Source organism: Vipera ursinii, assembly GCF_947247035.1.
Source record: "Vipera ursinii genome assembly, chromosome: 4".
In the NCBI taxonomy this organism is placed as follows: domain Eukaryota; kingdom Metazoa; phylum Chordata; class Lepidosauria; order Squamata; family Viperidae; genus Vipera; species Vipera ursinii.
In genome coordinates, this window is record NC_139514.1 from 8,857,479 (window position 1) to 8,884,744 (window position 27,266).

Here is a 27,266-nt window from a genome sequence, read left to right on the forward strand (position 1 = left end):
AAGTCGGAGAAAGTGGTCGGGGACGGTGGGGGAGGGTCCTTTCCGTTGCTCCTGAGTGAGGGACGAGAAGCTTTCCATACATTTCTTTCACGCTTCCACCCAGACGCGCCTGGATGAGTTTTGGGGAGCAGAGAAAAGCGGCGACTCCGAATCAGCAGCCGCTGGATGCGCAGGGAGCGACGGGCGGTGCACCAAGATGGGGGGGGGTGGAGGGAGGAAGAGGGGGAGAGAATGCGTATGTGTGTGTGTGTGGGGGGGGGGTTATTATGGAGGCAGGGGAGGGGCATTTGCCCAGCCGGGGAAAATCTTGACAAAAAGGCTGGGTTGGGTCACAAGGCGCCTGCGCCAGACTGCCGGCTGCCGAGGCGTCCCGAACTTTTCCTCCGCCACCTCCGCCTCCGCGCCTTGGCAAGCGGGGCTCAGCCCGGAGTTGGCAGAAGGAGCGCGGCGGGGCTCCCAGCTCGCACCTCCGCGGACCCCTTCGCCTCGCCTCCCCTCTTACCTCCTCCTCCTCCTCCTCCTCCTCCTCCGGAGCTCCTCTCCCTCCCTCCCACCCAAGAAAGGGAGACCCACCCGCGGGGCAAAAAAAAAAGCTGCAGGGGCCACCCGCGCGGACTCTCTCTCGCGTGGGGACGTGCGCTGGCGAGAAAAGAAGAAGAAAAACTCCGATTTTTAATTTAATTTAATTTAATTTAATTTTTTTAAAAAAAACTCTTTTTGTGGCGGGGAGGGACCGGCAGTGGAGAGAAGCTGCGCGGGATGGGGATGCGGGGCCCACCTGCCTGATTGTTGTTATCCCTTTAAAACCCAGACGCCCCCCCCCCCACCACCAGCACCAACTTGGCTTTCAGAAGCTCGGAAACCCCTCGGCGTCCTCAGCGGCGGAGGTAAGTGGGGAAGGAGGGAGCGGGATGGGCGGAGGGGGCCGGCGGGGACCTCCCCCCCCACCACCACCACAGCCGATGCCCTGCAGACCCCCATCCCACGAGGCACCCGGGCGATACGGCCAGCGATCAGGGATAATGGGAGGCAGAGTTCATCCCTCTCCAGCCCCCCCCCTTCCCCCCACCCGGTAGCCTGGACTACAACTGCGACCCCGGGGCGGGTTTTGCGGGGGGCACCGAAGCCCCTCCGGGCGTCCCGCGTCTTCCCAGGGGGAAGATTCCTCTTTGCATGAAAAAGCAGCTGGAAGTTGCCAATGAGGAGGTATTTTCAAGGGCTGCATTCGGGGACAAAATAACACACACACACACACACACACACACACACACACACACGATTTAAGGCGGTTCTTCCTTTCTGCCGCCACCGGTGAGGTGAGGTTGCCGGTGAGTCTCCTTGCTGAAACGAAATTCGCTTTTTTGTTTTTTTTCCTTTTCGGTAATTGGAAAGGCTACTTGGCGGCAGCTGTGAAAGGTGGAGAGGGAAGCCGAAGAAGTAGATGGGGTCCAGCTTGGCTCTCAGCTCAGGCTCCAGAAAACAAAAAACGGTGTTTCAAAAGTTTTCAGTAGGTTGGACTACATTAGTGGGCTGAAATTAACAGGATGAAAATTAATAGGAAGAAGAGCAAAGTTGTTTTATCTCATTGTTGTGCTTCGCCCAGAGTCCCTTTTGGTGAGCTGGGTGGCTGTATAAATTGATAGTTAGTTAGTTAGTTAGTTAGTTAGTTAGTTAGTTAGTCAGTCAGTCAGTCAGTCAGTCAGTCAGTCAGTCAGTCAGTCAGTCAGACAGACAGACAGACAGACAGACAGACAGACAGACAGACAATGGATGGACAAAGATAAAAAATTCCTTTGTTCCCTACTATTTGTTTTTGGGTTTTTTTTGTATTTTATATTATAAGCTAAAATATTTTTTGAAAGAAATGGATAGATAGATAGACAGACAGACAGACAGACAGACAGACAGACAGACAGACAGACAGACAGATAGATAGATAGATAGATAGATAGACAGACAGACAGACGATGGATGGACAAAGATAAAAAATTCCTTTGTTCACTACTATTTGTTTTTGGGTTTTTTGAGGTTTTATATTATAAGCTAAAATATTTTTTTTTAAAAAAATGGATAGATAGATGAGAGATAAATGAGAGAGATGATAGATAGACAGACAGATATATCCTTGTGTAGGGAAGGAAAATCAAATGCAGGAAAATCAAATCCTAGAAAAAGACTGGCTTGTGATAGGCTGTGCAATAAGGCTGTTGTTGGTGTGAGGGGTATGTGCAGGGTCTGGTCAAACAAGTCAAGATAGTCACCATCTTAATTTTTCTGACCACACCCTAGGGACATCCCTGGAACCGTTGAACACAACGCGAGCCAGCAATGTGATGGTGCTGCAGACAAGATCAATACAATTTTAAACTACCTCAATAGAAGTTTGATTTCCCAGTCCTGGGAAGTAATGCAGGTAGTTCTCGACTTAAACGATGACAGTTAGGACCCCAGCTTCTTTCACTAAGCAATGCAGTCATTAAGCGAGTCACAGAGACGGTCATAAATACGAGTCGGCTAGTTGCCAGGCGTCCAAATTTTCATCACGTGACCACGGGGATGCTGCAAGAGTTGCAAATGTGAAAAACGGTCCTCTCTTTTCAGTGTTCAGTGTTGTAACTTCAAACGGTCACGAAACGAACTGTTGTATGTCGAGGACCACCTCTGATTGCCTTTGAGTCAAGAGGAGGACAGTAGGAGGAAGAGAGGATTTTCACATAGGTTGGTTAAGGCCTGCTACTCTGTCATCCTAGGGTGCAAGACGATGACTGAGTACTTAAAAATCTAGGGAAGGCGATTCTGAGTGCAGGTTAGGATCTCCAGCTTACTGGATGTATTTAAGTAGAAGTTGGACAGACACTGGGGTCAACAGATGCTTTAATTTGGATTTTTGCACTAAATGAACATTGAATCCTGGATACTGTAGTTTTCAATTCTATGATTGCATGGGGGTGTGTGTGTGTGTGTCCTGGGAAGACTCGGAGCTTACTTAGGCTAGCCACAAAGTGACCAACGATCAGGGAATAGAAATAGAAATAGAATAACAGAGTTGAAAGGGTCCTTGAAGGTCTACTTGTATCTCTCTCTGACCAAGCTTCCACCCATTACTTCTTCTGCCTTCTGGTGCCCCTAGACTAGAGTATAACAGAATAACAGAGTTGGATGGGACCTTGGAGGTCATCTAGTCCACCCCCCTGCTCAGGCAGGAAACCCTATACCATTTCAGACAAATGGCTGGCCAGTCTCTTCTTAAAAACTTCCAGTGTTTGACCATTCACCGCTTCTGGAGGCAGGTTGTTCCATTTATTAATTGTTCTAACTGTCAGGAAGTTTCTCCTTAGTTCTAGGTTGCTTCTCTCCTTGGTTAGTTTCCATCCATTGCTTCTTGTCCTGCCTTCAGGCGCTTTGGAGAATAGCTTGACTCCCTCTTCTTTGGGGCAGCCCCTGAGATATTGGAACATGGCTATCATGTCCCCCCCCCTCGTCCTTCTCTTCATTAAACTACTAGACTTAACTAATTCTTGCAACCGTTCTTTATACATGGCATGGGTCCGGAATACCTTGGGGAGCACCTGCAGCCGGCATCAACTTCCCTTTGTCCAGTGCGCTCCCACAGAGAGGGCCTCCTCAGGGTGCCACCGGTCAAAGAATGCCGACTGGTGGCCCCCAGGGGGAGGGCGTTCTCTGTGGGCACGCCGGATTTATGGAACCATCTTCCGGTCGAGCTCCGGATGGCGCCCGATCTCCGCTCCTTCCGGCGCGATCTTAAAACCCATCTCTTTGAACAAGCTGGCCTGGCCTGATGGGACGGGGTTGGATTTTATAAATGGATTTTAACGTTTAATCTGTATTAATTTATTACGGGCACTGTTTAATTACTTTTTAATAATTTTTAATTTTTGTATCTTGTTTTTATGTATTGCCCTGTTCACCGCCCTGAGTCCTTCGGGAGAAGGGCGGTATACAAAATAAATAAATAAATAAATAAATAAATAAATAAATAAATAAATAAATAAATAAATAAATAAATAAATATATTTTAGCCTCCAGTCCCCATCACCAGCACTGAAGATGTTACATAGTTTGGGTACTAAAACGTCTACAATAAAACAAGCAAGCTCATGCAGTCCCAGGGACCCTTCACGTCAACTCTGACCTACAGATATTCTCCTTTATTAGTCTGTGATTGCAGTTTTAGAAAATTATAACCGAGTCTTTCTCGGTTGGTTGCGCTACAGGTAGTCTTCGACTTGAGACCACAATTGAGCCCCGAGCCCATTGCTAAGCGAGACAGTTGTCAAGTGAGTTTTGCCTCACTTTACGACTTTTCTTGCCACAGTTGTCAAGTGAATCACGGCAGTTGTTAAGTCGGCAACACGGTTATTTTAAGTGAACCTGGCTTCTGGCTCGTCAGAAGATCCATTTCTATTCCTATTCTATTCTATTCTGTTCTGTTCTGTTCTGTTCTGTTCTGTTCTGTTCTGTTCTATTCTATTCTATTCTATTCTATTCTATTCCAATTCTATTCCATTTCTATTCCATTTCTATTCTATTCTGTTCTATTCTGTTCTGTTCTGTTCTGTTCTGTTCTGTTCTGTTCTATTCTGTTCTATTCTATTCCATTTCTATTCTATTCTATTCTATTCTATTCTATTCTATTCTATTCTATTCTATTCTATTCTATTCTATTCTATTCTATTCTATTCTTCCTCTTTAGCATAGCTGGGAATTCTGGAGGCTGTGCTGTTTAGACGGTACCAGAGTGGTACCAGAGTGGTACCATTTCATCTTGGATAACATTCTTCCCTTTCCACTTATCTAAACTCCAGGAACTTGATATGTATGAATTTGCTCTTAGCGAGGAGACTTTTTTCCTTGTTCCTTGAATGTGCTAAGGAATTTAGGAAACTGCTTCTAAGGGTCTCTCTAGCATTCTTTTATTGAGTTTGCTATGTTTGGGGCAGGGCACATATTCAACTGGGAAACTTTTGCAGGCAAAGTCTGGATTTTGCTCTGGGTTTCCCTCCTTCTCCTTGTGAGAAAGCACATTGCTTTGTGACTCATGTAGTAAGACTTAGTAGGAACATTGGAAATTAAACTGTTGCCTTAAAATTAGGATTGCTAAATCTTATGATTGCTAAATCGTGCACCAGAAACTCTTCCACGCATTTCAAAATTGGCACAAGATAAGGCACTGTTTATCCCTTATATTTTTAGCTGATGGCTTGCTGTTCCGTAGTATCTCTGGAATTTGGTTTGATGTGCTCCAACAGCCCTGTGAGGCAGGCCAGCCCAACCCCGCAACATTGCAAATGTTACACAAGTCCTCGACTGACGGCCACAACTGAACCCCAAAATTTCTCTTGCCAAGCAAGTCAGTTAAGTGGGTTTTGCCCCATTTCATGACTTTTCTTGGCATAGCTTTTTTTGAGCCTTGGTGGAGCAGTGGGCTAATGCCTCCTTAAGTAACACCAGCTGCCTGCAATTAGTGCAGGTTCGAGTCCCACCAGGCTCAAGGTTGACTCAGCCTTCCATCCTTCCGAGGTAGGTAAAATGAGGACCCAGATTGTTGGGGGCAATTAAGCTGACTTTGTAATAATGCCGCTTGGGGTGTGTGTGTGAAAGCCCTAATAAGCAGGCATATGCATAGAATGAAGGCTACTGCTAAGCTTGTAAGCCGCCCTGAGTCTTCGGAGAAGGGCGGGATATAAATGGAATTAAAATAAATAAAATAAATAAATAGCTTTTAAGAGAAACACTACCATTGTTAAGTTAGTAACCCAGTTGTTAAGTGAATCTGGCTTCCCCATTGTCAGAAGGTCACAAAAGGGGATCATGTGAAACACTCCCCCCCACCCCCAGGACACTGCAACCATCATAAATATGAGTCAGTTGCCAAGCATCCAAATTCTGATCATGCAACCTCGGGGAAGGCTGCTACAGTGGTCAGTATGAAAAAAGGTCATAAGTCACTTTTTTCTATGCCACTGTAACTTTGAACGGTCACTTAAACGAATAGCAGTAAGTCAAGAACTACTTTAAGATCAGGATGACTAAACAGTGAGTTTCCAGACAAGACCATTTGAAACAATTGTCGAATTCAGGCTCCTACAGCTTATTTTAAATTATGTGGTTTCTTTGATCTTGGCTGAGGTTTTGGATTCTTAAATCAGAATATATCTAGAACTTCTTGGCTTATGTGGGAATGCTTGTTTTAAATGTGTTTTTAATGAGGCACAATAGCATATTTTTCCTTTTCCTAGAGATAAGGGCTTTCTACGGAAACATATGTTTTCTATGTGAACATTTTTTGTACTTATTTTAGTTTAATTATACTAAACCAAGACTTAAAACACACACACATAAGATAAAAAGGGGCAAGATTTACAGATGACGATATACGTAATTTTTTTTCTTATTTCTTGGAAGGAGTGCCTCTTTGGTCTAATTGCCGCCAGCCTCACCTTTTACATACAATGTGACTTTAGCCAAACAGACATTATGTTCATGCAGTTTCCATGCAGACTGCTCTTCATATTTCCCCGATTTTGAGATTATTTCCACTTAAGGAGACATGTCCTGTTTGACCCACCCATCTGAGTTATTATCTGTTTGTTTCCTAATTTGATTTACACCCTGCTTTTCAAATCTGGCAAGCACTCTAGGCAATTAATTAAATGAGTCCTTTTGGCTGAAACATCATGAATGTTTGCCCAGGAAATTATTCGCTCGCCAGCTGGTGTTTGCTCAAGTTTTCAAAACACACGTGAGAAAAGGTACTTCAAGAGTAAATAAAATCTCTTTCCGGTTGAAGTGAAGTTCTTGTGACTCCGTGAACAACAAGGATGTTAAGGAGCCTGGAGATTAAATTGTATGATGAATATTTGAGGGAATTAGCTGTTGTTGTTGTTAGTTGCGAAGACGTGTCCGACCCATCGCGACCATATGGACAACGGTCCTCCAGGCCTTCCTGTCCTCTACCATCTTCTGGAGTCCATCTAAGCTCACGCCTCCTGCTTCAGTGACTCCATCCAGCCACCTCATTCTCTGTCGTCCCCTTCTTCTATTGCCCTCAATCCTTCCCAGCATGAGGCTCTTCTCCAGTGAGTCCTTCCTTCTCATTAGGTGGCCAAAGTATTTGAGTTTTAGCTTCAGGATCTGGCCTTCTAAAGAGCAGTCAGGGTTGATCTCCTCTAGGACTGACCGGTTTGATTGCCTTGCAGTCCAAGGAACTCGCAGGAGTCTTCTCCAGCACCATAGTTCAAAGGCCTCCATTCTTTGGAGCTCAGCCTTTCTTATGGTCCAACTTTCACTGCCATACATTGCAACTGGGAAGACCATAGCCTTGACTATACACACTTTTGTTGACAGGGTGATGTCTCTGCTTTTTAGTGTGCTGTCTAGATTTGCCATGGCTTTCCTCCCGAGGAGCAAGCGTCTTTTAATTTCTTGGCTACAGTCCCCATCTGCAGTGATCTTGGAGCCCAGGAAAATAAAATCTGTCACTACCTCCATTTCTTCCCCATCTATTTGCCAGGAATTGAGAGGGCCAGATGCCATGATCTTGGTTTTCTTAATGTTTAGTTTCAACCCAAGTTTTGCACTCTCCTTCTTCACCCGCAACAAGAGGCTCTTTAGTTCTTCTTCACTTTCTGCCATTAGAGTGGTATCATCTGCGAATTAGCTGTATATTTAGTCTATTAAAGAGAAAGATCGGAGAGACATGATAACTGTCTTCCAGTACATGACAGATTGTCACAAAGAAAAGAGGATTGACTTATCACCACTATAAAAAAAAAGATGTTGAGACTCTAGAACCGTGGTGGCGAACCTATGGCATGGGTGCCAAAGGTGGCATGCAGAGCCCTCTCTGTGGGCACGCGTGCCCTTGCCCCAGTCCTAGGCCTTCAGCTGGGTTTTATAAACCCTTTTTGCTTTAGGCCTCCACCGCCATGTGCAAAAAAAAAAGGTTCAATCAATCAATTTCAATTTCTTATGGGGAAAAAATCTCGCAAAGTTGGAATTGATTGATTGAACTTTTTAGTCCCACCCAGTTTGCCGTTACCACCGCAGCCACGCCCACCCAATGGGCCACGCCCACCCAATGGGCAACACCCACCTGGCACCCGAGGATACATAAGTGGGTTTTGGGTTGCAGTTTGGGCACTCGGTCTCTAAAAGGTTTGCCATCGCTGCTCTTGAAAGAGTGCAGAGAAGACCAACAAAACTGATTAGGGGACTGGAGGATAAAACATCTGAAGAACGTTTGTAGGAATTGGGTATATCTAGTTTAATGAAAATAAAAGGGTGATATGATAGCAGTCTTCCAATATCTCAAGGGTTGCCACAAAGAAGAGGGAGTCAGCTTATTCTCCAATCACCTGAAGGCAGGACAAGAAACAATGAATGAAAACTAATCAAGGAGAGAAGCAACCTAGAACTAAGGAGAAATTTCCTGACAGTGAGAACAATTAACCAGTGGAACAACCTGCCTCCAGAAGCTGTGAACGCTCCAACGCTGGAAGTTTTTAAGAAGAGACTGGACAGCCATTTGTCTGGAATGGTATAGGGTCTCCTACTTGAACAGGGGGTTGGACTAGAAGACCTCCAAGATCCCTTTCAACTCTTTTTATTCTGTTATACTCTAGGGCTCCAGAAGGCAGGAGAAGAATTGGGTGGAAGCTTGGTCAAAGAGAGAGACAACCTAGAAATAAGAAGAAATTTTCTGACAGTGAGAACAATTAATCAGGGGTTCTGGGTGATCCATCATTGGAGATTTTCAAAAATAGACTGGACCATTTGACTGGCATGGTATGAGACTTCTAGCTTGAGCAGGGGGTTGGACTAGAAGACCTCTGGCATGCCTTCCAGCTCTAAGATTCTATGTGACAACAACACGGAATATTCCTTTCTTCCAGGAGATTTTTCCAACTTCTCAGTCTAAAGCCCTGAGCATCCTTGAAGGTCACGGGGTCTCATCCTGCTTAGATTCTTTCATCAGAGAAGGACACTAAAATATCACCTGCAGCCAGTTCATTGGTAGTGGAGCAGACAGAATCCACGTAGCAATGATCCCACCTCCTTCGCATTGAAGGAGTGGTCCCTTAACTTTTAACGCTCCTGTTGTTGTTTTTTTTAATGATTCTTTGGAAAAGACCCTGATGATGGGAAAGATTGAAGACAAAAAGGAGAAGGGGACAGCAGAGGGTGGGATGTTTAGATGGTGTCTTGGATGCAATGAACGTGAATTTGGGCAAACTCGGGGAGACAGTGGAGGACAGGGGGGCCTGGTGCGCTATGATCCATGGGGTTGTGACGAGTCGGACACCCCTCAATGACTGAACAACAACTGCTTGTGTGCTGGTGGAAAAAGGGAAGATTTTATCCTGTCACCCCACTTGGCGTAGGCTTACGGCAGCGAGCCAAGTGCCAGGAACGCACAGGGAAACGTTCACCTGAGTTGTGCACAAAAAGGTGGGGTGTGCAAGCCTCTGCGTAGTCATCCCCAGAGCCCCCTAGAGCGGGTCCCCCAAATCAGAAGGAGACTAAGAATCATATTTTCAAACATTACCAGATTTTATTTGTAGGCATCAATGTTGGTGAGTTTCTGCTCATTTCATCAATAGAGGCAATAGATCTGATGAACGAGGCGGTCTCCACTGCATCTGAGGAAGTGAGTAGCAAGCAGTCCTCGCTTAACGGCCACAACCGAGGCTGTCAAGCAACGCGGTCGTTAAGCAAGACATCATGTGTCTGTGAAATCTTGCCGTTTTTACTGCTGGCTTCTCCGTTGACTCTGCTTGTTGGAGGCCAGCTGTGAAACACACAAGTGTTGATCAGGTGTTCGCAGGGAGTTCGCCACCATGATTGTAAGTGTGAGGACCAGTTACCTTTTCAGCCATGCTGGCTCCGGAATTCTGGGAGTTGAAGTCCATGAGTCATAAAAGAGCCAAGATTGCCTACCCCTGATCTAGATTCTTCTCTGGTAGGTTCAAATGTTATTAATGATGCAGAATTTTGCACTGACCTTTACTCTCATGTCTTATTTAGGTGGAGAAAAGTCCATCTTATTACATAAGATCAGTTGCAGGATTGTATAGATGTGTCTAGTCTAACAAAGAGAAGGACTAGGCGCAGGGGTAGGCATGCTGGCTCAGGAATTCTGGGAGTTGAAGTCCACCAGTCATAAAAGAGCCAAGGTTGCCTACCCCTGGCCTAGGCCTAGGCCGCTTTATGACTCGTGGACTTCAACTCCCAGAATTCCAGAGCCAGCCATGCTGAGGGAAAAAGGAGAGGTTTCAAAGCTGAGCCATGCTGGCTCAGGAATTCTGGGAGTTGAAGTCCACCAGTCATAAAAGAGCCAAGGTTGCCTACCCCTGTATAGACTAACATAGCTTTTTTCCCTGCAATCTCTAGAATTAAGCCCATTCTTATTTTTGTATTTGCTTTTTGTTTTTGAGGACTTTTATGATCAAAGGGACATTTTAAGCCTTGTAGCTGCTTAAGGTACCCACGTCATCCTGGGAAAGCACCCTAACCTTCCAGCCTTGCCAGATTTTGGAGTGCAACCCTTGGCCAGCAGAATTTCACACCCTGCAGTGAAGACTTGCAAAAAAATTGAATATATGGATAGTCCTTGACTTACGACCACAATGGAGCCCCACATTTTTAAGCGAGACAGTTGTGAAGTGAGCTTTGATGCATTTTACGACCTCGCTTGCCACAGCTGTTAAGTGAATCATGGCAATGGTTAAGTTAGTAACGTGGCTGTAAAGCGGCTTCCCCCTTGACTTTGCATGCCAGGAGGTTGCAAAAGGGGATCGCGTCACCCCCGGACATTCCAACCGTCACAAATACAAATCAGTTGCCAAGCTTTTGAATTTTGATCGCTTGACCGTGGGGATGCTGCATGGAAAAACAGTCATACGTCACGTTTTTTTCAACGCCCTTGTAACTTTGAATGGTCACTCAATGAAAGTTTATAAGTTGAGGACTACCCGTGTGGTCTGTGGGGCTAAAACATATCAAGGTGTTCCACTGGGATCAGAGAAGAGGTCTGAAGGGACAGACCTCACAAGGGAATTAGGCTTCCTCTCTCGATGCAACACAGTGTTGTTGGAAGCAACTTTTCATCCTAATTTTCACTAGCACAGTGTCCAGAGAAGTGTTGCCTAAACACGGCAACTTGTAACAGGTGTAGATTTCAACTTCTAGAATCTCCCCCCCCCCCGCCCCCCGCAGCCAGCATGGTCTAGTTCATGTCTAATTTAAATCTTTCTTTCAATTGTAGATATGTTATCCAATGGCAGACATGACCTTCTGATTCTAGCTCCTCCTCAGATTTAAGGGTTAGGGTCATCCAGGTTAAAAGACATTAGGTAAAAAGGTAAAGGTTCCCCCGCACATGTGTGCTAGTCGTTTCCAACTCTAGGGGCCGGTGCTCATCTCCTTTTCAAAGCTGAAGAGCCAGCGCTTGTCCAAGGAAGTCTCCGTGGTCATGTGGCCGGCATGACTAGACACCAAAGGCGCACGGAACGCTGTTACCTTCCCACCGTAGTGGTCCTTATTTTTCTACTTGCATTTTTACATGCTTTTGAACTGCTAGGTTGGCAGAAGCTGGGACGAAGTAACAGGCGCTCACTCAGTTACGCGGCACTCGGGATTCGACCCGCCAAGCTCCCGACCTTCTGATCGACAAGCTCAGCGTCCTAACCCACTGAGCCACCGCGTCCCTCTTAAAAGATATTATTTTGCCATAAGTCCATCATTTCAGCCTCATCACTTTCTTTCTTTCTTTCTTTCTTTCTTTCTTTCTTTCTTTCTTTCTTTCTTTCTTTCTTTCTTTCTTTTTTTAAAAAAGGCTTCCTGTGGGAAGACCCAAAGCAGCAGCTTCATAGAAAACCTTGTTTTACATTTATTCCAAACTAACTGATCAAAGAGAGAAGCAACCTGGAATTAAGGAGAAACTTCCTAACAGTGGAACAGCTTGCCTCCAGAAGTTGTGGGTGCTCCATCACTGGAGGTTTTAAAGAAAAGATTGGACAGTCGCTTGTCTGAAATGGTATAGGTTCTCTTGATTCAGCAGGGGACTGGACTAGAAGACCCCCAAGGTCCCTTCCAGCTCTATTCTGTTCTGTTCTGTTCTGTTCTGTCCTGTCCTGTTCTATTCTTATTTTATTCTTACTCTACTCTACTCTACTCTACTCTACTCTACTCTACTCTACTCTACTCTACTCTACTCTACTCCACTCCACTCCATTTCAGTATTCTATTCTATTCTATTCTATTCTATTCTATTCTATTCTATTCTATTCTATTCTATTCTATTCTATTCTATTCTATTCTATTCTATTCTATTCTATTCTATTCTATTCTATTCTATTCTTCTGACAAAATGGTTGTTGAAATCAACATTTACTTTAACTTTATCATACCATAGGTAACCATGCCAGCTGAATCTTAATTCTTGGCCTTCTCAATCCAGTAGCCTCTTATTCTGAAAGTTCACCCATTCTTTTAGGCAGGCCAAACAGCAGGCATCAAAATACAATTGGTGTAATTCTTCAACATTTAGCAACTTAGAGCACAGGCTGCAGAGAAAACTTTCCTAACCCCTTCTTATAAATCACTCCCTTTATATAAATATACAGTATATAAACTAATTACCTAAGATCATATGTCACACTTATCCATAACATGATATGCTTGCTTTTGCCTTAGTAGTGGATTTTTTGAACTCCACCTTTGGGTCTGCAGAAGTGCAGAAAGGAGGAGGAAAGAAAGAAACGTAGTTGTGATGCTTTGTTGCCAACTCTGCTCACCACAATGGCCTTGTTGCAAACATTGCATGCACTTATAAGCAGTCCTCGACTTACAACAGCTCTTTCAGTGACTGTTCGAAGTTACAACCCCAATTAAAAAAAAACTGACTTAGGACTGCTTTTCACACTTATGACTGTTGCAGCATCCCCACGGTCACATGATCAAAATGCAGACATTTGGCAACTGATTCATATTTATGATGGTTGCAGTATCCTGGGGTCATACAATCCCCTTTTGCGAACTTCTGACAAGCAAAGTCAAGTCAGATTCATTTAACAGCCGTGCTACCAACTTAATAACTGCACTGATTCACTTAACAATTCTGGAAAGCAAGGTCATAAAATGGGGGGAAAGCTAACAAGAACCGTCTTGTTTAGCAACAGAAATTTTGGGTTCCATTGTGGTCATAAGTCGAGGACTCCCTGTACATAAAGGAAGGTTGCGTCGTGATGTCACAGTGCAATCTCATATATTTTGATGAGATTATAGCTTGTTGCAGACGCCCCTGAATGCAACAATTGTTGTCTGGCTTAGAACAATATGCAAACCCAGGCATTTAGGGTTTACATAACTCATGGTTAAACCATCATGACAATGTGGTGTGGAAATCGGGCCATGGTTACCAGGGTTGGATATTTGCCTGATATTCTGACGTGCCAGATTTCTGCCTAGTGATTTTTCTTTTCCTACAGGGCACTCAAGAAGTTTGCTATATAATTTACTACTACCCCAAATCTACTTTTCCAAAATTCACAACCGTATTTATTGCATATGAAAATATGGCCCAAGCTTCCAACATATACATTAGATTAGTGATCAAATCAGTTTGCTATTTGGTTATAAATGTGGACATTTCTTTGGCATGGCTGCGCATGGCGGGGGGGAAATATCCTTGTGGTTTGAGAATTCAAGGGCAGGGCTCAGCTTACAGGTTTAATTTCGCTTGGTCTGTTTTTCATTTAGATACTTTCAGAGTGTTACATAAAACTGTTCCTTTGCAGAGGAATTAATGTTTAACTTCTTGTCTGAGTGACTGTGAACACACCTGGATTCGTTCATCAATCCATTCTCCCCTCTTGCCTTTTTGGTTTGGCCAAAAACAAATATCATTTTTTTTGTTTTTTTGCTGGCTGATTGAGGTCTGCTGAAGCAATAGAATGTATAGGGCTGGAAGAGACCTCAGAGGTCCTAGTCCAACCCCCTACTCAAGGTAGGAATTTCATAGTACCCCGGTCAAATGTTTGTCCAATCTACTTTTGAAAACCTCCAATGATGGAGCACTCATACCTGCAGGAGGCAAGCTATTCCACTGATTAATTGGGCTCACTGTCGGGAAATTTCTTCTTGTTTCTAGGTTAGATAATAGGTGAAAAACAAACATCAAGAGATAAAATTTGCCCTTTTAATGAGGTAACAAAGTGTGTACCGTAGTTGAGTGCAAAGGAAAGCAAGAATAGAATAGAATAGAATAGAATAGAATAGAATAGAATAGAATAGAATAGAATAGAATAGAATACGGAGTAAGAATAGAATAGAATAGAATAGAATAGAATAGAATAGAATAGAATAGAATAGAATAGAATAGAATAGAATAGAATACGGAGTAAGAATAGAATAGAATAGAATAGAATAGAATAGAATAGAATAGAATAGAATAGAATAGAATACGGAGTAAGAATAGAATAGAATAGAATGGAATGGAATGGAATGGAATGGAATAGAACAGAACAGAACAGAACAGAACAGAATAGAATACTGAGTAAGAATAGAATGGAATGGAATGGAATGGAATGGAATAGAATACAGAATAAGAATAAGAATAGAATAGAAAACGGAATAAGAATAGAATAGAATAGAATAGAATAGAATAGAATAGAATAGAATAGAATAGAATAGAATAGAATAGAATAGAATAGAATACGGAGTAAGAATAGAATAGAATAGAATGGAATGGAATGGAATGGAATGGAATGGAATGGAATAGAATAGAACAGAACAGAACAGAACAGAATAGAATACTGAGTAAGAATAGAATGGAATGGAATGGAATGGAATAGAATACAGAATAAGAATAAGAATAGAATAGAAAACGGAATAAGAATAGAATAGAATAGAATAGAATAGAATAGAATAGAATAGAATAGAATAGAATAGAATAGAATAGAACAGAACATTTGGAAGGGACCTTGGAGGTCTTCTAGTCCAACCTCCTGCTCAGTCAGGAAGCTCTATACCATTTCGGACAAATGGCTGTCCAATCTCTGCTTAAAAACCTACGTATTGGAGCACCCACAACTTCTACAGGCAAGTTGTTCCACTGATTAATTACTCTCACTATCAGGAAGTTTCTCCTTAGTTCCAGGTTGCTTCTTTCTTTGATCAGTTCCCATCCGTTGCTTCTTGTCCTGCCTTCAGGAGCTTTGGAGAATAGCTTGACTCCCTCTCCTTTGGGGCAGCCCCTGAGATAGGTTTGGGGCACATTTCCCTTCAGAGGATGCTGGGGATCATTGTCTTGCTTGGTTCTCTCAGCCTCTGACAGGGGATCTACTACAGTTGACAAGCAGCCATCGCTGTCATCTGTCTCAGAAGATGTGAAGGTTGGCTGCTTTGCCCTTAAATATTTCCAGCTTCTGTTACCTCACATTCTTTTGCAGCGCATATTCAAACTCCGTTTTCAAAGGGAAAGAGGGGAGAAAGAAGGAAAGTCAGACTAAGTCATTCAACTTTCCCTGCCAGCTGCTTAACCCCTTAACATCATGATCCTATGATTTGTGTGTCTCTCTGTGTGTGTCTGTGTGTGTGCAGTTGAGCCCCCTCCATCTGCTGTGCAACTACTGTATTTGCTGGCAGGTAGCCCACCTGAGACAATTCCAGACAACTTTGGGTTTTTTTAACCCCCTGGCATGCCTCCTCTTGTAACTCTCAAAGCAGTTGAGCTTTGGGTAAAAGGGATCCACGAGCCGGCTGCAGCTTTTCAGCCTCATTCCCATGGATCAGCTGTAATTGATCCAGCTTATGTTTTTAAAAGAGATGCGGTGGCTCAGTGGGTTAGGATGCTGAGCTTGTTGATCAGAAGGTCGGCAATTTGGCGGGTCGTATCCCGAGTGCCGTGTAACAGAGTGAGCGCCTTTTACTCGTCCCAGCTTCTGCCAACCTAGCAGTTCGAAAGCACGTAAAAAATGAAAGTAGAAAAATAGGGACCACTACGGTGCGAAGGGAACAGCGTTCCGTGTGCCTTTGGCATCTAGTCATGCTGGCCACATGACCACGGAGACGTCCTCAGACATGCGCCGGCTCTTCGGCTTTGAAACGGAGATGAGCACCGGCCCCTAGAGTTAGAAACGACTAGCACGCATGTGCGGGGGAACCTTTACCTTTACCTTATCTTATGTTTTTAAAAATGCCCCCCCCCCACCACTCAGGTTTTAGAAAGGGCAATTTGGGATCCTTGATTGAACCCTTAACGAGCTGCAGAAAAGTTTGTCTCACTTGGCAAAGGTTTACGCTCTGTCCTTTGTTTAAGGAATCTCTTTTTCGTCCCCCTCTTGATCCATTTTCCCCTCTTCCGTTTGCTCCTTTTCCATGGGAAAAAAAACTGCCTTCATTGCAAGCTGTAATAGAGATTATGGCTTTCACATCCCTTCCCCTCCCAGGAATTCCATCCAGGGAGTGGGTTTAGCAGCACAACATGCTTGTCCTTGTTGAAAAGCAATTCCTGGAAGGACTGAGATAAGTAGATAGGTAGATCAGTAGATATGTAGGTAGACAAACAGATGAATATGAGAGAGGAGAGATGATCATGATGATAAATAGATATAAACAGAGAGACAGACAGACAGACAGACAGATAGATATGAGAGAGAGGAGATAGATGATAGCTAGCTAGCCAACTAGCTAGCTCAGGGGTAGGCAACCTTGGCTCTTTTATGACTCGTGGACTTCAACTCCCAGAATTCCTGAGCCAGCTGGCTAGATTATGGATGGACGGACAGACAGACAGACGGACAGACAAACAGACAGACAAATAGAACATGGATGGGTGGACAGATGATGGATGGATGGATGGATAGATAGATAGATATAGACCTTCCACAAAACTCAGTTCAATTGTATCCACCCATCTTTTCGAATTCTTCCTTTAAGCGGTCACTGACTTGGAGCGAGGTCCTGTTTTTAGAGTGTGGGTGTCAGGCTCTGAAAATCAAAAAGACATGTTGAAATTCTTCTATGCAGTTTCCTTTACTGTTCCTCACCTATAGACAGAGATCTTGCCAAACTAATGTAGACTACTTGCACCATTTAACACATACCCTGGGAACTATTAGGGAGGAACCATCTTCACTCTCTTTCTCCCACACAAAGTATCTAAGCTGCATTGCCTCTTGCTCCTCTGGAATGCACTCCCTCCCTCCCAGGAATCCAGACTACATTCCACCACAGTGGGTTCTCAATGCTTGCTGTATCATAACACCCAAATAACACCCTATAACACAGGACTTCGATTTTATGATCTTCTCACTCCAGGTTGTTTCTGACCCACAGTTGAGAACTACTGCTTGGTGGGTTTTAACATATGCTAATAGCTCCTTCCCTGGACTGTGGGCGTTCTTGTTTTGTCTACTCATAAACCTTGGCACTCACAGCTAAACATCAGAAATTATAATAAAAAGCAGTTTAGAGAGTGCTAATTTTCTTCTGATCAGAATATGTAGTCAATCCCCCATCCGTGTCTCAAAATAAGGAAAATAAAAACCTCCCATTGTTTTGAGCACTTACCCAACACTAGCTGGCTGAGAATTATGGTAGCTCTAAGAATGAAAAGATACTTTTGCTGAATTGGGCAACATCCATTTGTCATTATTCATCCTGTAAATTGCAATTCTCCGTCAAGGAGATGCCTAGGGCAGAAATAATCATAACAACTTTTTATAATAACTCCAGGAAATATTGGGGAAAACCACAGGCAGGGTCAAAGGAAGGCCAATGATTAACGCAACACGGTGCCTTTATTATGCAAATTCCACTCTTTTGTATATGTGGCATGTCATACACAGAGAAAGTGGGCGGAGCTTCCATTACAAAGATATGGCTTTACCGTCATTTGGAGCAGTGCCTCCAATTCTGCAGATCACTCTGCAGCAAGCCACATATTTTACAGCAGTATCCAAAAATCACATCAAAATCAAAGCTACAGCATTGCATAAAATATTACAGGCAGTCCCCGCCTTGCAATAGCTCATTTAGTGACTGTTTGAAGTTACAAAGGCACTGAAAAAAGTGACTTTATGACCTTTTTTCAGATTTACAACTGAATTGCAGCATCCCCATGGACATGTGATCAAAATTCAGATGCTTAGCAACTGACTCATATTTATGACGGTTGCACTTTCCCGAGGTCACGTGATCCCCTTTTGCAACCTTCTGACAAGCAAAGTCAATGGGGAAGTCAGATTCCCTTAACGGCTGTGTTAGTAACTTAACTGCAGTGATTCACTCAATAACTGCAGCAAGAAAGGTCGTAAAATGGGGCAAAATTCACTTAAGAACTGTCTCGCTTAGCAACAGAAATTTTGGTCTTAATTGTGGTCGTAAGGTGAGGACCGCCTGTACACTCTTCCTGCTTGTGCTGTTTGGTCCTTTGCAATTCTTTGCCTAGCCTGTTTTCTGGGTCTTCCTTGAATCAAAAAAGAATTTAGGTGCTCCTTCAGTGGACCTTAACTTCCCAACCTGAAGAAACTGGACTCATTTCATTTTGTTTAATGAGAACAGGGTTCAAAAGCTAAGATTAGCAAATGACCGTGTCTGTTGTTGTTGTTAGCTGCGAAGTCGTGTCCGACCCATCGCGACCCCATGGACAACGTTCCTCCAGGCCTTCCTGTCCTCTACCATCTTCTGGAGTCCATTTAAGCTCATGCCTACTGCTTCAGTGACTCCATCCAGCCACCTCATTCTCTCTCGTCCCCTTCTTCTCTTGCCCTCAATCTTTCCCAGCATTAGGATCTTCTCCAGTGAGTCCTTCCTTCTCATTAGGTGACCAAAGTATTTGAGTTTTAGCTTCAGGATCTGGCCTTCTAAAGAGCAGTCAGGATTGATCTCCTCTAGGACTGACCGGTTTGATCGCCTTGCAGGCCAAGGGACTCGCAGGAGTCTTCTCCAGCACCATAGTTCAAAGGTTTCAATTCTTTGGCACTCAGCCTTTCTTATGGTCCAACTTTCACAGCCATACACTGCAACTGGGAAGACCACAGCCTTGACTATACACACTTTTGTTGGCAGGGTGATGTCTCTGCTTTCCATGTCTGTTGATCTCCTTTAATTGAGCCTACCTTGCAGATTGATTCTGACAATCATTCTTCAGCATCTTCTGAGCTTCTGGGGAGAAGGCCAGGATGGAATTAGTCCCCAAATTTAGGGAAGCCCTATCCTAAGCTCAATTTAATATTCTCCAATAGAAGAGAATATTTATAGCTCAGGTGTCATGGTTACAACAGATGAAACTCTTCCAAAGAACTTCGAGGCATTGCTTACCTTAAAGGATCTTTTATTCGAGTAGCATAATATCGGTGCTTACATAATTGAAGCCAAAAACTGAATTCCCCTCCCCTGTTCTGTTCCAGCCTACAACCGGCCCTGTTTATGTGTGAGGGACAACCCCTTCTTCCTTTAAACAATCAATAGGCTGGAAAAACCCAACCCAAATTTATTTACAGTTCAAACAAAAAGGCAACAGAATATTTCCTTCAAAAAATGATTCAAAATATCAAACAAGAGTTAACAAACAAAGAGTCAAACAGATTAGCAAGAACAGACCAGGATTCTCTTTGAGTGTCTCCAAACGGTTGCCTTCAGCAACCAGCCCTGCCCACACCTTCCCCTTTTATTATCAGTCCCAAGGCGTGGCTTCTGACTGCCTTCTCCTCCTCTCACTGAGTTGCCTCATTGATTCTGTCTGCTCTGCTCTGCTGGATTGCCTTCTGCTTCTAGCGTCTCTGAACAGATTCAGCTGTGACTCCTCTGAGTCCGACACCTCCTCCTCACACAGCTGAGCCTCATGAGGAACAAGACTGGAGGGGCCAGGCTGAGAGTCCTGCAGTGCATCAGAGCCTCCCTCCGACACTGAAGGGTCTCCAAACCCCTCCTCCTCCTTCTTAGATTCATCAGACTCAGCTGCTGGGAGCACAGGCTGACACTGAATCACAACATCCCCTGGGCACATAGTATCAAAGCACAATTCCCTCCTCCAATTAACAGTCATAAATCAATTAGCTTGGAGAGCGGGCTTCCTCTCCAGCTCTCCAGCACGCCAATTCTTTATCAGCTCGGAGTTCAATAACCTTGATTCTCACGCTAAGTTTTAGTGTTGTTATGTCTAGCTGAACTCTCATTCACATCTCTCCCCCCTCCCAGCATCATCTAACTCTAAAAGCGAAAGGGGAAAAATGGCTACTTTCCCATCTGTTGTCAATGCAAAAACATCCGATGTTAGCAGCGTTGACATCAGGGTTGAACTGTGTCATCCTTGGTGGTGTCTTTTTGGGGTGGTTTTCTTGTAGATTTGCCATTACCAAACTAGGTTACATCATCATCACTGCTGCACAATGCGCTAATGAGGTTATCTAGTTTGGTAATCAAATGTTAAGTCATAAAAGAGCCAAGGTTGCCTACCTGTGGTCTAGTCTAAAAAGAGAAGGACTAGGGGGTGATATGATAGTGGTCTTCCAGTATCTGAGTGGCTGACATAGAGAAGAAGGGCTTGACTTATTCCCCAGAGCACCTGAGGGCAGGACAAGAAGTACAGGTAGTTCTTGACTTACGACCACAATTGAGCCCAAAATTTTGGTTGCTAAGCATCTGTCATGTTTCCGACAGATGAAACTCTTCAAAAAACTTCGAGGCATTGTTTACCTTAAAGAATCTTTATTTGAGAAACATAGCATCGGCACATGCATAGGCAAAGCCAAAATCTGAATTCCCCTCCCCAGAGCACATAGTATCAAAGCACAATTCCCTCCTCCGATTAACAGTCATAAATCACATTCTCCAATTAGTTTGTAATGCAGGCTTTCCCTCCAGTTCTCCAACCCGCCATTTCTTATCGTCTCTTATTTAAAAAAAAAAACAAAAAACCTTGGTTCTCACACTGTTACAATATTGTTATGTCTAATTAACTCCCACGCACATTCCTCTTCCCCTCCCCCGCCCAGTATCATCTAATTCTAACTCTAAAAGTAAAACGTAAGAAGGAAAATGGCTGCATCTCCATAGATTGTCAAAGCAAGAACATCTGATGTTAGCAGCGTTGACAGCGAGGCAATTCTTAAGTGAGTTTTGCCCCATTTTACGACCACACTTGTTGGGTGAATCAGTGCCGTCGTTAAGTTAGTAACACGGCTGCGACGTGAATCTGGCTTCCCCGTTGACTTTGCTTAGTAGAAGGTTGCAAAAGGGACTCGCCTAACCCCAGGGCCCTGCAACCGTCGTAAGTATGAGTCAGTTGACAAGCATCCCAATTTTGATCACGTGAACCACAGGGGTGCTGCAACCATCATAAGACCGGACGTAAGTCTCTTTTTTTCATTGTGGCTGTAGTTTCAAATGGTCACTAAACAAACGGTTGTAAGTCAAGGACTACTCGGATGGGTGGAAGATCATTAAGAGCCTTGGTGGAGCAGTGGGCTAATGCCTCCTTAAGTAACACCAGCTGCCTGCAATTAGTGCAGGTTCGCGTCCCACCAGGCTCAAGGTTGACTCAGCCTTCCATCTTTCCGAGGTAGGTAAAATGAGGACCCAGATTGTTGGGGGCAATTAAGCTGACTTTGTAATAATGCTGCTTGGGGTGTGTGAAAGCCCTAATAAGCAGGCATATACATAGAATGAAGGCTACTGCTAAGTTTGTAAAGCCGCCCTGAGTCATTCGGAGAAGGGCGGGATATAAATGGAATTAAAAATAAAAATTAAAGAGACACCCGACCTAGAACTAAGGAGACAGTGAGAACAACTCACCTGGTTTGCCTCCAGAGGTTGTGCGTGCTCCATCACTGGAGGTTTAGAGTTTCCTGCTTAAGCAGAGGGTTGGACTAGAAGACCTCCAAGGTCCCTTCAAATTATTCTACATTCCATGTTCTATTATATGCCTTACTCCAATTAGTTTACTGCATTTTTCCCTTCTTCTTTTCCCGGTGCAGGGACCCTTTCTCAAGTCTGGCTCTATATTTTGTTCATTTGCGGCATTTCAAGAATGAAGCTAAGCTGTTCTTAGCTATTATTGATTTAACCCCAGATGGGCTTAAATATGCATACAGACATCTATTAATTATGGTTTCTTTGAGTAAGCCTGACCAGGAGTGGGCGAGATTTCCTCTCCCTTTGCAGTGGGAATTCTGATGCCTGTGGTGCTTTAGCTGCCTGGCAAAATTTCAAATTAAATTTTCATTCCCCCCCACCCCACCCCCGTCTCAATCATGCTGTTTTCATGCTTTTTTTGTTCTTTGCTACCAATCAGTTTTCTTTCCTCTTGTGTATTCACAACACTTTGGACAAAGTGGCTTTGATTCCCCCCCCCCCCATGATGAGTAGAAATGTGGGTAGCTGGTTTGAGTTTCATGATGTTTTTTGCAGCCTTTTGAAAACAAGCAATCCAAGCATGTAGAGACTCTCAAATTGTGCGTGGAAACTCCTCAAGGGGGTTGGGAGCAATTTAAATGGGAGAGGGAGAGCTTTCAAAAAATTTAAACATTGCCTGAAGCATTGTAGAATCCATCTCAGACTTCTGAATGTTAATAATTTACTGATCCATTTTCTTAGGAATGGACTGGACTGGAATAGAATAGAATAGAATAGAATAGAATAGAATAGAATAGAATAGAATAGAATAGAATAGAATAGAATAGAATAGAATAGAATAGAATAGAATAGAATAGAATAGAATAGAAACATGGAATAGCCTAGCCTAGCCTAGCCTAGCCTAGCCTAGCCTAGCCTAGCCTAGCCTAGCCTAGCCTAGCCTAGCCTAGCCTAGCCTAGAATAGAATAGAATAGAATAGAATAGAATAGAATAGAATAGAATAGAATAGAATAGAATAGAATAGAATAGGAACATGCAATGGAATGGACTAGAGTAGACTAGACTAGACTAGACTAGACTAGACTAGACTAGACTAGAATAGAATAGAATAGAATAGAATAGAATAGAATAGAATAGAATAGAATAGAATAGAATAGAACAGAAAGTGAACATGCAATGGAATGGAATAGATTAGAATAGACTAGAAAGGGAACATGGAATAGACTAGACTAGACTAGACTAGACTAGACTAGAATAGAATAGAATAGAATAGAATAGGAACATGGAATAGAATAGAATAGAATAGAGTAGAGTAGAATAGAATAGAATAGAATAGAATAGAATAGAATAGAATAGAATAGAATAGAATAGAATAGAATAGAATAGAATAGAATAGAATAGAATAGGAACATGGACTAGACTAGACTAGACTAGACTAGACTAGACTAGACTAGACTAGACTAGAATAGAATAGAATAGAATAGAATAGAATAGAATAGAATAGAATAGAATAGAATAGAATAGAACACTTTATTGGCTAAGTGCGATTAGACACACAAAGAATTTGTCTCTGGTGCAGAAGCTGTCAATGTACATGCAAAACGACAAGGTAATAATAATCATAATATCAAAGTAAAGTCATAGTAATGACACCAATAGAGAAGGTAGTGGAAAAACAGGAACACAAATTCTGTGAAAAACAACTCACAGCTATATTCTTGGATTATTACGCTGAAGAGCGTTACTTTCAGACGATCTGTGAATTTGACAAAACATTTACATTTATCTGCAGAAACACACTGCTCTGCCCAAATTGTTTACAGTTTTGAACTTCCTTTGATTAAAGCATATTTTGTGGCTGGGGAGGAGTATTAATGTGAGTGTGTGTTTGTCTGGGGGCAGAGTTGGAATGCGCTGTGGCTTGATCTGCTGGAGCAGAGTGTAAGCTACACAAGGTAGGAAAAATTTGCAGATCAGGATGGTTTTGAATGGTTTCCGACTCTTTTAGTAGCAGCTGACATAGGAGGCTTCTGTACTTCTGGAAGGAAGGAACATGTTACAGCTTATGACGATAATTTAGTCCACAATTTCAGTTGTAAGTTGTGATGGTTGTTTTAAGCAGGTCTTCACATACCTGATTTTAGGATCTTTTGTTTTTGCAGCAGTCATTAAGTGAATTCTGTGGTCATAAAGTGAAGCCCATGCTTGTTAAGCAGACAGTGTAATCATTAAGCAAATCCGTTGTTTACTATCCCGCTGTTGATGCAGCCTGAGACTACATTGGCTTCTTTGGAAGCTGCTGGCTCATATTTAAGTGATTGTCCACTATGAGTTTGCTCACCTCTTTCTCAAGTCCTTGAATTTAAAGTCTCTACTTTCATTAAATGAAAGTTCCAGATTAGTAATCTAGGTAGTCCTCAATTTACAACAATTCACTTAGTGGCCGTTTGAAGTTACAACAGCACTGAAAAAGTGACTTATGACCATTTTTCATACTTACGACTCTTGTAGTGTTACCAAGTCATGGTCAAAATTCAAATGCTTGTCAACTGACTTGTATTTATGACAATTGCAGTGTCCTGGGGTCACCTGATCCCCTTTTGCGACCTTCTGACAAGCAAAGTCAATGAGGAAGCCAGATTCAGTTAACAACCATGATGCTAACTTAACAAATGCAATGATTTACTTAACTATAGCAAGAAAAGCCATAACATGGGACAAATTCACTTAGCAAATGTTTCACTTAGCAACATAAATGTTGGGCTCAGTTGTAATTGCAACTCAAGGACTACCTGTATTTATTTAGTGACTCTTTGAAATTAGAACGGCACTGGAAAAGGTGACTTACGACCGTTTTTCACACTTACGACCATTGCATCCTCCTGGTCACCTGATCAAAATTCATAGGACTGGTAACTGACTCATATTTGTGATCGTTGCAATGTCCCGGGGTCACACGATCCCCTTCTGACAAGCAAAGTCAATGGGGAAGCCAGATTCACTTAACAACGGGGGCAAGAAAGGTCATAAAATGGGGGAAAACCCAGTTAACAACTGCCTCACTTAGCAACAGAAATGTTGGCCTCAATTGTGGTCATCAGTCAAGGACTACCTGTAACTGAAGTGGGAGAAAGTCAGTACAGAATTCTCCCCCCCCCACCTGAAAGTTTTGTTTCTTCAGGACCGAAGTAGAGCAGTTGATTAATTCTTTCCTCATTAACAGTAAGACTTTTCTTCTTTTTCTCCAGATCCTTGCTCACCATGGTGGCTTTGCCAGGTTTTCTCCTACTCCTATGGGTTGTAAAAGGAGTTGCACCCTCACATCCTCATGGGAAGCCAACTTGGCCAACCTACAAGGTGCCCGTTGTTCTACCGCAGTTAACGATTTCTTTGGACAAACCACACTTTGACGCAGAAGCCCAACTGGAAGTGGTCTCCCCGTGTGGCCCGTCTTGCCACAAACGTTCCCCGCTCCCGACGTACGAAGAAGTGAAAGATTATTTGTCCTACGAGACATTGTACTCCAATGGGTCCCGCACAGAAACCGAGGTCGGCATCTATATTGTTAGCAGGGCCAGCCCGGCAGGACCAAGCCGATCGCGGACAAAGAGACAAATCTACGGCTATGACACCAGGTTTAGCATTTTCGGCAAAGACTTCTTGCTGAATTACCCATTTTCTACTTCCGTGAAGTTGTCCACGGGATGCACCGGAACGTTAGTGGCTGAAAAACATGTCTTGACGGCTGCTCATTGCATCCACGATGGGAAGAGTTACGTCAAGGGAGCCAAGAAGCTACGGGTCGGGTTCTTGAGACCCAAGACGAAAGACAGCATCAGAAGGACCAACAACAGTAGCACCCTTGAGCCCGAGAAATTGAAGTTCCAGTGGATTCGGGTGAAACGGACACATGTTCCTAAAGGATGGATCAAAGGGAACGCTAACGACATTGGCATGGATTATGACTACGCCCTGCTGGAGCTGAAGAAAGCCCATAAGCGAAAGTTCATGAAGATCGGAGTGAGCCCAGCAGCACATCAGCTGCCCAAAGGAAGGATTCACTTCTCAGGCTACGATAATGACCGGCCCGGAAACTTGGTTTACCGGTTCTGTGATGTCAAAGATGAAACCTACGATCTCTTGTATCAGCAGTGTGATGCCCAGCCAGGGGCCAGCGGTTCTGGCGTGTACGTGAGGATGTGGAAGAGACAGAATCACAAATGGGAGCGTAAAATCATAGGGATATTTTCTGGGCACCAGTGGGTGGACACCAATGGATCCCCCCAGGATTACAATGTCGCTGTTCGTATCACACCCCTCAAATACGCACAGATTTGCTTTTGGATCACGGGGAACTACCAAGAGTGTAGAGATGGATAGACCCGATTTATTTCCCAGAGAGGCTTAGCGGCTTGCTGGGGAAGGGCAGGGGAAGGGTGGTGTTGGTGGAAAGCATACGCCTAACTGCTCTGTGGGCACAGTTCTCTTTTTAGCAATGCCAAGGTGCAGGAACTGACCAGGAGCGCAACCTGGTTAGTGTTTGGCAATAAACACAGTGTCCATGCCATGGCACAAATTCTGGACCTTTATTTTTTGCCTTAGGATAAGCCAGACATGTCAAACACAAGGCCCGGGGGCCGGATCCGGCCCGCGAAGTGGTTTCATGTGGCCCACGAAGCCATCCTGGAAACAGTGAGGGAACGGCCCCCACTGCCTTGGCCCTGGCCCAGAGACCCTCCTTCTGCCAGAGACCCTCAGATCTGTCCCACTCCTGCCCAGGCCCCCATAGGTACCCTTGATGCAAACGATGTAGAGCTGGCCATGCCCACCCAGTAGGCCATACGCACTCTAGCCACGCCCACCCAGTAGGCCACACCCACCCTGGCCACACCCACCCAGCCCCCTGAGGGCAACCACAATGCTGATGCGGCCCTCAATGAAATTGAGTTTGACACCTCTGGGATAAGCAATAGCTGAAGTAACAAGAGTTGGGGCTAAAGCAAAGTCTCTGCATCTCCCTTTTGCACCCTCGTTTAGGACGGGTTCTCGTTCACCAACGGGGATGCTGATTGGCTGGCTCTTACATCATTCACATAGTGCAGGATTGTCTAGGTCTGACAGGAGGATAACTGGACGGAGCTGCAAGCATCCCCTCTTAAATCCAGTGATGCCAAAATAGCAAATTGGTGGATTGTGAGATCACAGTGCAAGCTCTGCGCTTTTGGATGTATCATCAGTTATTAGTATATAAGGCATTAATTTACTTTGGGATGTCATGACACACTTTTCACCATTCCCCCTTCCTCTGGGGTTGGAGATTTCCCACAGTAGTGGCTCTCCCTCTCCTTCTCCCCCCCCCACTCCTCCTCCTTTCTTGAATTCC

General features: G+C 43.9%; 1 protein-coding gene across 1 annotated transcript; it reads left to right on the top strand.

Annotated features, from left to right (window-relative positions):
- Nucleotides 1-657: 657 nt before the first annotated feature.
- PRSS23 (serine protease 23) lies at nt 658-26,660 on the top strand. The gene is made up of 2 exons (XM_083362158.1): nt 658-887; nt 25,132-26,660. Exon 2 carries the CDS (start codon nt 25,145-25,147, stop codon nt 26,261-26,263), a length of 1,119 nt encoding a protein of 372 aa, XP_083218284.1. The 5' UTR covers nt 658-887; nt 25,132-25,144; the 3' UTR covers nt 26,264-26,660.
- Nucleotides 26,661-27,266: the final 606 nt, after the last annotated feature.

Coding starts and splice junctions, on each gene's coding strand:
- PRSS23 (XM_083362158.1), top strand. CDS start 25,145: ATGGTGGCTTTGCCAGGTTTTCTCCTACTCCTATGGGTTGTAAAAGGA.